The sequence below is a fragment of the Engystomops pustulosus genome, chromosome 2 (assembly GCF_040894005.1).
Source record: "Engystomops pustulosus chromosome 2, aEngPut4.maternal, whole genome shotgun sequence".
Lineage (NCBI taxonomy): Eukaryota > Metazoa > Chordata > Amphibia > Anura > Leptodactylidae > Engystomops > Engystomops pustulosus.
Genome location: NC_092412.1, coordinates 232,704,762 through 232,719,351, shown reverse-complemented (window position 1 = coordinate 232,719,351; position 14,590 = coordinate 232,704,762). Strand labels below are relative to the sequence as shown.

Sequence of the window (14,590 nt, the reverse complement as noted above, 5' to 3'; positions counted from 1 at the left end):
GTCAACCCCCCCATCCTCATAGACTGTAAGCTTTTGTGTCACCCCCTCATCCTCATAGACTGTAAGCTCTTGTGTCTCCCCCTCCCCCTCATAGACTGTAAGCTCTTGTGTCACTCCCTCATCCTCATAGACTGTAAGCTCTTGTGTCACCCCCTTCATCCTCATAGACTGTAAGATCTTGTGTCACCCCCTCATCCTCATAGACTGTAAGCTCTTGTGTCACCCCCTCATCCTCATAGACTGTAAGCTCTTGTGTCACCCCCTCATCCTCATAGTCTGTAAGCTCTTGTGTCACCTCCTCATCCTCATAGACTGTAAGCTCTTGTGTCACCCTTCATCCTCATAGACTGTAAGCTCTTGTGTCATCCCCTCATCCTCATAGACTGTAAGCTCTTGTGTCACCCCCTCATCCTCATAGACTGTAAGCTCTTGTGTCACCCCCCCATCCTCATAGACTGTAAGCTCTTGTGTCACCCCCTCATCCTCATAGACTGAAAGCTCTTGTGTCACCCCCTCATCCTCATAGACTGTAAGCTCTTGTGTCACCCCCTCATCCTCATAGACTGTAAGCTCTTGTGTCACTCCCTCATCCTCATAGACTGTAAGCTCTTGTGTCACCCCCTCATCCTCATAGACTGTAAGCTCTTGTGTCATCCCCTCATCCTCATAGACTGTAAGCTCTTGTGTCACCTCCTCATCCTCATAGACTGTAAGCTCTTGTGTCACCCGCTCATCCTCATAGACTGTAAGCTCTTGTGTCACCCCTCATCCTCAAAGACTGTAAGCTCTTGTGTCACTCCCTCATCCTCATAGACTGTAAGCTCTTGTGTCACCCCCTCATCCTCATAGACTGTAAGCTCTTGTGTCACCCCCTCATCCTCATAGACTGTAAGCTCTTGTGTCACCTCCTCATCCTCATAGACTGTAAGCTCTTGTGTCACCCGCTCATCCTCATAGACTGTAAGCTCTTGTGTCACCCCCTCCAACCTCATAGACTGTAAGCTCTTGTGTCATCCCCCTCATCCTCATAGACTGTAAGCTCTTGTGTCACCCCCTCATCCTCATAGACTGTAAGCTCTTGTGTCCCCCCCTCATCCTCATAGACTGTAAGCCCTTGTGTCACCCCCTCATCCTCATAGACTGTAAGCCCTTGTGTTACCCCCTCATCCTCATAGACTGTAAGCTCTTGTGTCACCCCCTCATCCTCATAGACTGTAAGCTCTTGTGTCACCCCCTCATCCTCATAGACTGTAAGCTCTTGTGTCACCCCCTCATCCTCATAAACTGTAAGCTCTTGTGTCACTCCCTCATCCTCATAGACTGTAAGCTCTTGTGTCACCCCCTCATCCTCATAGACTGTAAGCTCTTGTGTCACCCCCTCATCCTCATAGACTGTAAGCTCTTGTGTCACCCCCTCATCCTCATAGACTGTAAGCTCTTGTGTCACCCCCTCATCCTCATAGACTGTAAGCTCTTGTGTCACCCTCTCATCCTCATAGACTGTAAGCTCTTGTGTCACCTCCTCATCCTCATAGACTGTAAGCTCTTGTGTCACCCCCTCATCCTCATAGACTGTAAGCTCTTGTGTCACCCCCTCATCCTCATAGACTGTAAGCTCTTGTGTCACCCCCTCATCCTCATAGACTGTAAGCTCTTGTGTCACCCCCTCATCCTCATAGACTGTAAGCTTTTGTGATCAGGGCGCTCACTCATATTGTTCCATATGACTGCTTGTACTCTGTAATGTAATATTATATTTCTATATGCCCCGTATGATTTGTAAAGTGCTACGAAATATGATGGAGGTATAACAGTTATCACAGGTGTCTGCAATTAAGTTTTACTGTAAATCCTGGTTCTTATGACAACCCAACAATTTTAAAATCCAATTGTTATAGAGACCAAAAATGTTTTTTCTGGGGCTACAATTACAAAATATATAGTTCTGCCTGTATATAAGAACAGTTTTTTCCCATTTCTGGTAAAGCCAGAAAGCTACATTAACCATCCAGTAGATGGCGCTGTTGTGCCTTTCCTGAATTTCCATTCGGAAAAGTAAATTTCCTTGCGGTTTAAATCAACAGGAAATTAAATCCCGGTCTGATGTCATATTTTGCAGGACTAATAAGAATATGGCTATCATTATGACTAAACAAGTACATATTACAGTGATGAGATGCAGCCGCAGATACTGTCATGAAATCAGGATGAAGAAGTCAGGTAATGTATTATTCTGGATGGTTATTTGCAGACAATTATAATATATCTATCAATATGGTTCCTGGAATGAGGCGGCGGGTCATTTCCATCTGAAGAAGATGCTGAAACGTCATTTAATTGGACTTTATCCCATTAATAATCTCCATTGTTGTTCATATGCACTGACATAGACTTGATGTGACACCTGCACCATAGAAAGCAATTACATCAGAATTTGATGACTGTAATGGGCACAGATATCTAGGAGGGGGCGGAGAATGTACCAGAACATCTGAAACACTGCCATATTATAGGAAGCAATGTCTTGCCTAAATAAGTTACATTCTTTATGTTATAGTGTAACATTCGCTCTGTAACACCACCTCAATGAGAAATATAACAGTTTAAACTTTGGAATGTTCTATAGTAAATATTTCTGTTCCTGCGTATTTTTCCTCTGCCTTTCTTCCTTATTTAAAGGAAATCTACCATCAAAATCCATCATGATAAACCAGGGACACTTACCCATAGATCCAGGCACCGTGACTGTGGTAATCTTCTTATATTTGTTATCCGTGGCCTCCTTCCTTCTAAAATCAACTTTTATAATTATGCTAATGAGCCTGACAGGCTCCTGTGGCAGTAGCCCCTCTGTGCTGCAGGTATACAGGGTGTTACACTTGTTGGGAGCATTTCCCTGTCCCACTGTGTGCTGGAACGTCCTGTCTGCCGTGAGATTACGTCAGGCAGAGGAGGGTGGGGGGAAGTGTTTAGGGAGCAGAGAGGAGGGTGAGACAGTGTAACAGCCTGTGAATCTACAACAAGGAGGAGCTATGGTAACCGCCCCAGTAGCCTTTCATGCTCATTAGTACAATTTTAAAAGTTGATTTTAGAAGGAAGAAGATTTTAGATTTTAGAATGTAAGAAGATTACGACAGTCACGGTGCCTGGATCTAAGTGTCCCGATTTTATCCATGCTTGATTTTGATGGTAGATTTCCTTTGATAGGTATAATGCAAAGTACAGGCAGTCCCCGGGTTACGTACAAGATAGGTTCCACTGGTTTGTTCTTAAAGGGAACCTACCACCACGATTCTATCTATAAAGGTAGATCGGGTGGTAGGTGGATGTAAGGGACGTGAGAATAGCTCTTTTTAGAGCTAATCCTCACGTCCCCGCTAACTTTTGGGAAACTTTATTCCACTAATATGTAAATTTTGTTATGCGGCTACTGGGGCGTGGAGTAGACGGGCACGAGGCTACACAGCACGGCTACTCCACGCCCCAGTAGCCTCTTAGCTCCTCCTACCTTGTTGTGTGCGGCGCACAGCATGCGCAGTAGCTCCGGCCTCGGATCTGTGGCTGCTCTGTGCATGCGCAGAACGCCAGCATGTCGGACGAGGGCGCGCAGCTCCTCGTCACAACAGGGTAGGAGGAGTAACGTGGCTACTGGGGCGTGGAGTAGCCGCGCTGTGTAGCCTCGTGCCCGGCTACTCCACGCCCCAGTAGCCGCATAACAGAATTTACATATTAGTGGAATAAAGTTTCCCAAAAGTAAGCGGGGACGTGAGGATTAGCTCTAAAAAGAGCTATTCTCATGTCCCTTACATCCACCTACCACCCAATCTACCTTTATAGGTAGAATCGTGGTGGTAGGTTCCCTTTAAGTGAAATTTGCATGTAAGACGGAACTGTATATTTTATAATTGTATATTATATAAATGCTGTATTTTTGTTGATAACAGTGAATTAGAGAATGTGTTATTTTGTTATCCTGAGTATATTTAAAAATCTTGTCTTCGTGAGAATACCCCTTTAAGGCGGAAAATTTGCATTCACCTCATCCTACTATCCTACATTTTAATAACCTTAAAAAAATGAAACAAAACCCAGATAAGGTCGTCATGTTAGGGTGAGAAATATTTAAACATGGCTAATCATTGATTAAAGTTGTTAAAATGTAATGGCACTACGTAAATAAAGTTTATTATTATTACTTTTTAACTTTGCTTGTACATATACTGTATATATATATATATATATATATATATATATATATATATATATATATACAGGCAGTCCCCGGGTTACATACAAGATAGGGTCTGGAGGTTTGTTCTTAAGTTGAATTTGTATGTAAGTCGAAACTGTATATTTTATAAAGGAAGTTCTAGACAATTTTTTTTCTTTTGCCCCAGTGACAATTGGAGTTTCAAAATTTTTGGTGTAATTGGACCAAGAATTATCAATAAAGCTTCATTACAGACACCTTACAGCTGATCATTGCAGTCTGAGACTATAGTAAAGCATCCAGAGAGCTTCACCAGAGGTCACAGTGGGCAGAGGGGTCCGTCTGTAACTATGGGTTGTCTGTAAGTCGGGTGTCCTTAAGTAGGGGACCGCCTGTACTGCAAAAGAACAAGGGAAGAGTGGCTGTTTAACAGTAGAAAAACCCTTTAAAAGTTTAAAGGGAATGAAATAGTTTTTCAGTTTAACAGTTATGACCATGTAAATCTGCAGACTGTTATAAGGTATTATCATACCTTTTGTGTGTTGTTATTAACAGCACTGTGCAAAAACGGATAAGTCCTTCTGCAAATGCAATAAGGCATGTCCTCTCACTGCTGTGCACTTAGCTCTCTGCACTAAGCTGCTCCACAGCCCTTCCCCTTTGCTCTGAGTAAATCTAGCAGGCATCTGGCTAATTACTGCAACAGCCATTTAGCACAGGAAGTGTAGAGCACAGCAGTGTGAGGATACATCCCAGTACTCCAATTCCAGCTACAATCTTGGAATATAAATGAGTACCATATTTTACGGACTATAAGGCGAACCGGATTATAAGGCGCACCATCAATAAATGCCTGCTAAAACATCTAGGTTCATATATAAGGCGCACCGGATTATAAGGCGCACCTGATTATAAGGATGAATGACCAGCAGGTGGCAGACCTGTGCACAGTTCAAGGCAGCTGTTGTCTGTAAGTACGGTTCATATATAAGGTGCATTTGACTATAAGGCGCACCTTTGATTTCCACCAATCAAAGGATTTTTTGTGCGCCTTATAGTCCGAAAAATACGGTATTACTGGCTTGCACTGTGTCTCTTATATTGGAATAGTCTGTTTTTAGCCTATTCATGGCAGGTGTAACACTATCACTGGTTAAGGGCCGATCCTGCATGGAAACAATGTTAAACACTGTTATTCATAGAAATGTAAGCTGCTGAAATACTTCTTTTTTTTTGCAAGCTATACCCCAGGAGCTTTCCGAGGCTTAATCAGGATCTGAGATCCTGGCACGTTCCAGCCTCAATGCCAGGGCTTAGAAGGAATTATACAATATTGTAGCCTGCTGGGTGTACATTGTCTGCCAAGTCACTCTTAAAATGTGCCAAGTTGTTGAAGCGTTCTTAACACAGAAGCAGCAGAGCTCAGGGGAAGTAGAAGTAGGGGAAAAATAAAGATAAAAATATTCCCTTAAAAATCATAATAGTAAAGCGTAGCGGCACGCCGACACCATTCATGCAGGCACATTAGGAGGTGCTGTAAATTACAGAAATAAGGAGGCGCAGAATAAAAGGCATAGATCATGGGCTGCTTGAGAGGACTATAATAAAAAAAGTCTAAAGCCCGAGGCAACGGGGAGTCAACGCTGATTTCACCAATTACTCAGTAAGAAATTTCGACACATTAGGTTTCCCCTCGGTGAACGGTCGTAGCGCCAAATAACACCTGTATGTGGGATCTCTACCTAGATGAATAGAGGCAATGCCTCGCTAAGTGACAATCGCCTACAGCTGTACGTTCCACTACAATGTGGTCAATGACCCCTGCAACTTGGTGTCATTACTCCAGACATTATGTGACTAATTTGCTTCTCCGTCCAAGAACTGAAGGGATGAATGGCCGGACTGAAATCTAGTTTCGCGGCGGGGAGATGATGTGATACGTAATGACAAATTAGAGAGATACTTATCAGCTTTAACTGAACGGCAGCGAGGAGGCTGAGGGTTTATTAGCGCCTTCCATCTGCCTGTCTAGAGTGCTGCCAGGAGTCCAGGGGAGTCCCAGCCTTCGTTTATCATGTGGCGCGGGTGGAAAGAGAAGAGTGGGGAGGTCTATTACACAGATCAATCATGATACACAGTGTAACATCTCTCCCTACATATAAATGGATATATGTTACTTCCCCAGAACAAAGGCAGAACATCGGACGATGCCATTTAACCCCTACGTGACCAGTGTCTATGATTCAAGTGGTCCTTTACATAGTTTAAATTCCCCAAATAGTTATTACAGTTGTAAAACACACATGTCCCTCAAGTTCAACCAAAAAAGTCAGGTCTGAAGAAATGTAAGGGAACACAATTCCGGACAATTACACAACAATCAATGTTATTTTCCTGGAAAAATAAAGAATTTAACACTTTTTCTTTAAGCTCTCTGCGCTTCCTGCTGTGACCAGCTCCTGAGCTCAGCTATTTTCACAAATTCACAGTGAAGATGCCTTCTCACCCCTGAAGACATAACCATTGTTTCTAAAGATGAAGAAGACAGTGTTCCCTTGTCTTTTGAGGTGGTTTAACATGGAACCACATTTGTCTATGTTTTTTTGTATGGGCCATTTCTATATTTATATAAGTTAATCGTGCCTTCCTGAAGACCCTCCACACCCCTGTAAGTTTTGTGGCTCTTGGTTTTGTGGCTCTATCCCGAGAGTCCATACCACTTTTGTATGCATGACAAGATCTTGCTGGCTTTAGAGGCAGCTGCTTGACATTACATGCTGTTATTTAATCTATGATCTACTTGTACACCCAGGTCCTTCTCTACAAGGGACTCTGCCATATTTACTCCGCCATGGACATGTGCTGCATGTGGACTATTGGTCCCCAGGCGCATAACCTTACAGGAAGCTTTAAACCCTCTCATGGTTTATCTGATATCTCCATTTCCAGGCGGTGGAGAATAACTCTGAATAACAACAGCTGCCCCAGCCATAAGAGTGAAGATGGTGGTGAACACATCATTTGCCCCCATGACCATTTCTCTTCACCATCCACTTTATCACATGCAAAGGTGTAAGAGAAGTTACTGCCTATATCTGTTAACATGTTCCACATTAGCACAACTAGGGGACAGCCGGCGAATCACTCATAGCTCACTCACTTACTCACTTACTGTAAAAGGGTATATATAAGACCCTAAAAGAGTTCAGGGTCCAAGGACTGGAGCTACGGGTCACGTGACCCCCAAGCAGCAGGACTTAGGACTTCCTGGGATATCCCGTGTCCTGCTGGCTTCCAGTGCGGAGGCTCCTAGTCCCACTGCCTGCAGGTAGCTTAACCCAACATCGCACACAAAATTTTAACATGGTAACCGCTATATGGGTAACTGTACTAGGGTCTTATATCAAAATTTGGGAATAGTAGCCAATGTCCTACATATTTAATTTTAACTAACAACTGCGGGTATATCTTCTTCACATTATATACTTATCTATCTATAACTCTCTGTAAATCTTTTCCAAAATGATTTTTTATTACATTTTTTACATTGAGGTAAGATTATTTGTGTTTGTGTTTTTGCAGCAGCAGAGAGCCAGACTTTCCAGCTTAGCCTGAAGGTCAGACAATTAGAGGATATACCCAATTTACCTCTCAGATCCCCAAACACGCCAGTACAGGAAGAAAACTAAACGTTGTTTTTTACAAGTCCGAGCCGTGTGTTTGCTTACCCTGGTTTGACATTTCGAGCAAAGCTTCTGATAGTAGGCAACATAAGCCGGAGCAGATAGATTGCCGCAAGCAAAGTCCCGGGATGATAATAAATTGCTGGTATGTACAGAGACGAGTATCAGCCAGTTATTTATCTAATGTGAAAGTCTGAATTTTAATAACATGTCAATATTACCGTATTGTTCTGGTTAATTTCTTAATATATTTTTAGAGCTCTACTTTGCTGAGACAAGCCGGTAAAGTTCCTGCATAGACAATGATTAATAACTAGAGATGAAGACTGACACAACCAGAGGAAATAATAGGAATGAGGCCAATGCTCGCAAGAGATTTCAATATATAAGAAGAAGTGGGTACACAGGGGGTCAAATGCCAAGATGTGACTGTGGACCATGTCTACATTTTATTTAATGGACTGTATGGTTGATACGAAGTTGTTGAGTTGGGGTCGCGGTGGTCTTATTGTTTTATTCCAGATACAGCTCCACTTCTGTCTATGGCCGTTAAAGGTAGTCCCCGGGTTACGTACAAGATAGGTTCTGTAGGTTTGTTCTGAAGTTGAGTTTGTATGTATGTCGGAACTGTATACTTTATTATTGTAACCCCAGTCACAATTTTTTTTGGTCTCTGTGACTATTGGATTTTAAAAACGTTGGGTTGTCATTAGAATCAGGATTAACACTAAAGCTTCATTACAGACACCAGTGATAACTGTTACAGCTGTTTATTGTAGCCTAGGACTAAAGTACAGTAATTTACCAAAATCCAGAGGTCCGTTTGTAACTAGGGGTCGTCTGTAAGTCAGGTGTTCTTAGGTAGGGGACCCCCTGTATTGCAGTTTGGACCCATTTCCCTCAATGCAACTCTCAGGTTCTTTGCCAGACACAAGAAATCATGGGGCTTCATAGAAATACATTAATCTGAATGTGGGTGTCATAAATGTATCAGTAATAAGGGTAAAACTGAAAATATTAAATCGGGAGGCTATATCCCCATATATGAAAATGGGATATAAGTAGCAGTTGCTTTGTCATCATAAGAACAGGGTCAGGATGTGTCATTTGATACATCTTGAAGAAGCAATTCCATGTAAGTAGGTCTGTGCAGCCCCCATGTTGTTTCTCCAGTCCTATGTGGTTTGTGTGACCCCATGTGCTATTTCTCTGTTACTTGTCCTCAGGGTGTGTGCCATGTATTGTTTGTGTGTTTTAAGTACTAAAGAGTTTGTGTGGCCCAATGTGCTGTTTGCTCTTGTCTTTGCCCTAAGGGGTTTGCACAACTCCCTCTGCAGCGTTTCCCATGTCCTCACTTATGGGATCAGCACTGTGCATACCGCGGCAAGAGCCGGGCCGAGGGCTGCTGGGGGGCCAACTTAAGTCTGTACATAAGTCTGAATCTATATGGGGTGAGGGGGGCTTTATATATATAAAATAAGCATGAGGGAGCTGGTTGGGATGATAAACTAGGCTAGGGAATATTTTAGGAAACAGGAGACTGTTCTAGTTTCTGAATTTTTAATGCTGCCACATGAGTTCACTGAAAAGGGGCCCACTGAGGCTATCCCCTAGGGACCTTCTGAAGCCTGGAGCCGTCCCTGGTGTCTTGTCATAAGTGGTTTGTGCAGCCTCATAGACCTGTTAGACTTCCATTATTATCGTATATACAAGATACGTCCAAAGCAGAAAATATTAGGATCCTGCGTCGAAAATTGCCACATTTGTACCAAATTGGGATAGAAATTCGTTCATCTTATTTTTTGTAGCCATTGCTACCACATAATATTTTCCTGAATTTTCTGATATTCATGGACATCTGCTATATGCATTAAGTGTTGTCTTAAAATATGGGATTCTTAGCAGGAGATCCCTTTATGGCACAAATGGAGAGGGGTCTAGAACAGACATGAGGTAACAAATGCAGGGTTTTTCTAATAAGGAGTAATGGATGAATACAACGACGTAGTCTACTCACTTCACACGACTTCTTGTCCTGAGCCAGCTTTAACTTCTTTCGTCCTTCACAGTAACATTTGTAGCTTCCAGGAGTATTGACACAAACTTGACCGCAAATATCATCTGCACATTCATCGACATCTATAAAACAAATGAGAGGCTCTGAGGTTGGGTCTGAACTGACTGAGAAATCTCCTTACGTGACTACATGATCGAGGCTGTATTGTGTCCTAATCCGGGCTGAATACTAGAACTGAGTGGACCCGATGTTCCCGTTTGGGTTTCGGCCACACGACCTGGATATATCGCCTATCCGGCAATTGCCATGGCTAGTTGCTAGCGGTATCAGTGTGCCGGATTCGTTGTTTGGTCGCCAATCCAGCAATACGTCCAGATCGTGCGGTTGAACCCCAACCCAAACAGGAACGTTAGGGCCGCTCAACTGTAGAGAATACATTTTATCACCTATGCAAGCTTCCCATATAGATTCTGCAAAGTTCTCCATCCACTTAAGCCAGATTGATCTCTACAAATTTTGTATTTTTTTACTTGTATTTGTTCTTGTCTTATTGTATGTAAACCGTTGCACAGCACTATGGGATTAATGGTGCTCTATAAATCAATAATAATAATGTGCAGGAACCCTATATGAAGCATTTCTCCTACTTCAACCAATAATTGACAGAAATTCATAATACATTTGCAGTTGCAAAGACTACAACAATGTTATTGTATATAACATATAATACAGGTGGTCCCCTACTTAAGGACACCCGACTAAGTACATGTTCCTTTATAGTAAGGTACCTGAGCAATGAGGGTCCTCGCACGCTAACTCCTTCATTGGTTTTCTATGTTTCTGGTTCCGGCAAACTAGATTCTTAACTTTTCTTAACTTCTTTTCTTAACTTGTTTCTTAACTTTTACTCAAGTTTGACCTTCTGATCTTCTCTGATAACCCTTGATTGCTTCTTTCTATCTGACATAAGGCCCTCCGATTGAATATGCAAAAACTCTGTCAGCCATGACCTTGGCTTGTACCTAATAAGTCTTGTGCCAGACTTCTTTTGCTTTGCATAAGTCTAGTGTAAACTTATACTTTGATGACTAAAAGAGGTAGCAACCTGGTGACCTCCATACAACAGAGTCCAAAGGCCTGTTTAGAGGTTGAAGAGTAAAAACTATTGATGAGAAGACCCAAACCAGAATGTTCATGCAGTGACTAACATTTCGGGTTTGGGTCTCCAAACTTAGACTTTAGCCAGAAGTTTTGGTTCGGCGTTCAGGCTCATCCCCCGCAGGTAACACCCACTATTTTTACTGGCACCAATCGTAGGTGTTAATTCTTTAAAAGTTGTGATGGGGACAAAGATCGGCGTTCAGGCTCATCCCCCGCAGGTAACACCCACTATTTTTTACTGGCACCAATCGTAGGTGTTAATTCTTTAAAAGTTGTGATGGGGACAAAGATCCTCATGAAACGTGGTCAAACCAAGTCCAAGTCACCGAAGTCCAAGTCCATGACACAGACAATGGCCTTAGAAGTAGCCCCAAGTCAACCCAGGTAGGTTGTAGAGTGGATCCACAACCCACTGACTGCAATAGGAAGAGAGCAGTACTTACCTTCACAAACTTTTGATGACGTGTTAAACCGATGTCCAGTATCACACTCACATTCATACTTTCCCGGAGTATTTCTACATTGCGCTCCTCCACAGATTACTGGGCTCAACTCACATTCATTTCTATCTGTTGGGAAAAAAAAGATATCTTACATGAAAAACGCAATGGGGGGATTTTATGATGTATCTCAGGTTCCGCCGGTTTCTAGCTGGAAAACACTAGTCTTTTGCTGCGCCAGATTTATCACTGTGATGATCAATTCTGGTGCAGTATAAGACCGTTGGTTCCTATTTTAGACCTACTTTTAGTTGATCTAAACTGTGCGGCAGAATTTTGGGTGCGCGGGCAATTTCCTGCATGCCACGCCCCATTCTTGTAGGGCCACGCCGATTTCCCCAAAGGCCACGCCCTTTATTTGGACAAGTTGATAACTGTGGTGCAGGGCATTTAAGACAGTGTTTTTGACGCAAATCCAGCAGAATTGTGGCGCAAGTGCATTAATAAATCCCCCCAAATATATATATATAAGTTCATGGGGTTCTCCATTTTGTTAGCAAAACCAATAACCTGATCCCAAAGAACCTCTATCTCTCAGCCCACTAGTGATTAGCTGTAATCTGTGGAGGAACTTGTTACAATTTTTACAGCGCCTCCGCAGGGGAAAAAAGGCATTACACCGTACCCCAATGAATTGACCTTGTAATGCCGGATAGGACAGGTCTTCCTGAATGAGGGATTTTCTTTTTAGACTCTCTCCATTCAAAAAAGGACGACAATGAACTAAGAACATCTCTAACTTGTTATAATTTTTTTTTTTTACGTACAGAATATTACGTAGATTGCATTTACCAATATCTATGAGGCCGCTGGCTCACATGGTACAAATATAAATCAGGGAAAGAGCTATGGGTAAAAACACAACCCAGTATTGTGGACTGTCAAGGGACGCTGTAAAATAGATGAACAAAACATATTTTGATAAAGTGGATGCTGGATGATGTCTACTTGCTGTCAGGGGATGGGACCGGCACATAGAAGATTTATGTAAGGCCGTTTGCTGTGTCTTCTCTGTGATTCTCAGCAATGAACATCAATTGATTACAGTGATGTAGTATGAATGTGCTTCTCTTCAATGCTTCTCCAACACTGTGGAGACTCCCAGATATGGATTGGGTTCTTAGTCACACAGGACCCGCTCTCTCAATCGCACAAAATTAGCTTTTTAGGGACTAGATGTTATTTTATGGAGCCGTTCCTAGCGGTGATAAATGCCTCCCGGGAAGCCAAGAGATAAATGTATCAATGTTCTGAAATGGAATAGAGAAGTTTGGAGAGACGAGGGGGCGAATAACATTCAGATAAGTGTTATATAAAGGAGGCTTTTTATGACACGAGGCTGCGCTGTAAAGGGGTTACCCAGGCTGAATCAAAAAATGTAATTTCAGCTAATCTTGTACATTACAACAAAATCAATACATTCTGGGGGCCATGTATTATTTGCTTTGCGCCAGTTTTTTTGGTTTCTATTTACTATATGTCGGTGCCACAATTCAGCTTCTTTTCCAACACTCATAATCTTTTTACGCTTCATTTGGGCTCAACTCTTTAATACCGACATCCTGAATCCTTTTTCTGCATTTCTAGTTTCCCTAACCTTTTTTGTCACAAAATAAGACCAGCAAAAAACAAGTCTACCAAATTCTAAACCCGTTCATGAATGTGGTTTGACATTTCTGATGCTGATTTGTTCTTGTTAGGACATCTACCACCTGGATAAAGGATTGTAAACCAAGCACGCTGACATACTGTTGTGTGCCCCCTCTGGCAGGATCTGCTCTTCTTTTAGCTTCTTATTCCCTAGTTTTAACAAAAAAAGGAATTACACATTGGGGCACATTTACTTACCCGGTCCATTCGTGTTCCAGCGGCGGCTTCTGGGACGAGCGTTCGGGTCTTCCGGCGATTCATGAAGGTCCTGCGCCCGATGTCTACCAGGTGGCGCTGCTGCACCGAGGTCCGCCGAGTTGCGTCGGAGTTCACTGATCTCTTCCTGGTGCATGTAAGTATGGCGCGTGCGACCATTTTTTTTTTTTAAATGCGGTGGTTTTTATGAATCCGTCAGGTTTTCGTTTGACCACGCCCCCCGATTTCCGTCGCGTGCATGCCAGCGCCAACCCGGGGCAATTCAGGGAAAATCGGCGCAAATCGGAAATATTTGGGTAACACGTCGGGAAAACGCGAATCGGGCCCTTAGTAAATGACCCCCACTATGCAAATGAGCCTGAGCGACTCCAGGTTCCATATATGTTAATAGGGCCTGGAGCCCCTCAGGCTCATTTACATAATTTTAAAAATCATTTTCTAGTATAAACCAGGGCATAAGAAGCTAAAAGAAAAACAGATCCTGACAGAGGGGCATACACCAGTATGTAAGTGCGCTCGGTTTACAATCCTTCTTCCTGGTGGTAGATGTCCGCCACAATATATAATCACAGTGCAAATCCCTGCTAAAATCAGGTGTCAGAACACTTAGCACCAAAAATAATAAATTACTGCTTTTTTGTCAATTTCAGCAAAGTAACTGACATTTTTTTTAGAAATAGGAAAATACTATCAGGTCTGATGTGAATGGTGACAGTCTTTATGCTGGTTGTTTTCTGGTGCCTGATTTTGGTGGTGAATTATATTAAATATTTGGAAATATTTTTAAAATCTGAAATTTGCAGATTAAGATGTAAGATCCATACTAAAAGAAGTAGGCAATTATTATTTCTCAGCAGCGTTTTTTTTTTTTTTTATCACTGCGCCATGTGCACCATATTTATTATATGTCGGTGCCACAGGTTAGCTCCTTTTCTGACACTCATGCCTTTTTTTTTGTCGCTCAATTTGGCACAGATCTTCAATCCTGCACTTCTAGTTTTCCTACACTTTTTGCCGCAAAATTAGACCCAAAAAAGGCAAGTCTATCAACTTTTAATCCCCTTCCTTAAAATAGTTTGTATTTCTGCCACTCAGCTGTTCATCTTACAGTGCGCCAAATACATTAGGCCGTGCGCCACAACATATAATCACA

General features: G+C 42.4%; 1 protein-coding gene across 2 annotated transcripts in view; it reads right to left on the bottom strand.

Moving 5' to 3' along the window:
- PROS1 (protein S) overlaps positions 1-14,590 on the bottom strand; it is a 41,506-nt gene that overhangs the window by 18,242 nt on the left and 8,674 nt on the right. For both annotated transcript variants that reach the window (XM_072138522.1, XM_072138523.1), the window contains exons 7-8: positions 11,515-11,640; positions 9,911-10,032 (exon numbers count right to left, since the gene is read on the bottom strand). In XM_072138522.1, the coding sequence (XP_071994623.1) occupies positions 9,911-10,032; positions 11,515-11,640 (248 nt within the window). The remainder of the gene's footprint in view (positions 1-9,910; positions 10,033-11,514; positions 11,641-14,590) is intronic.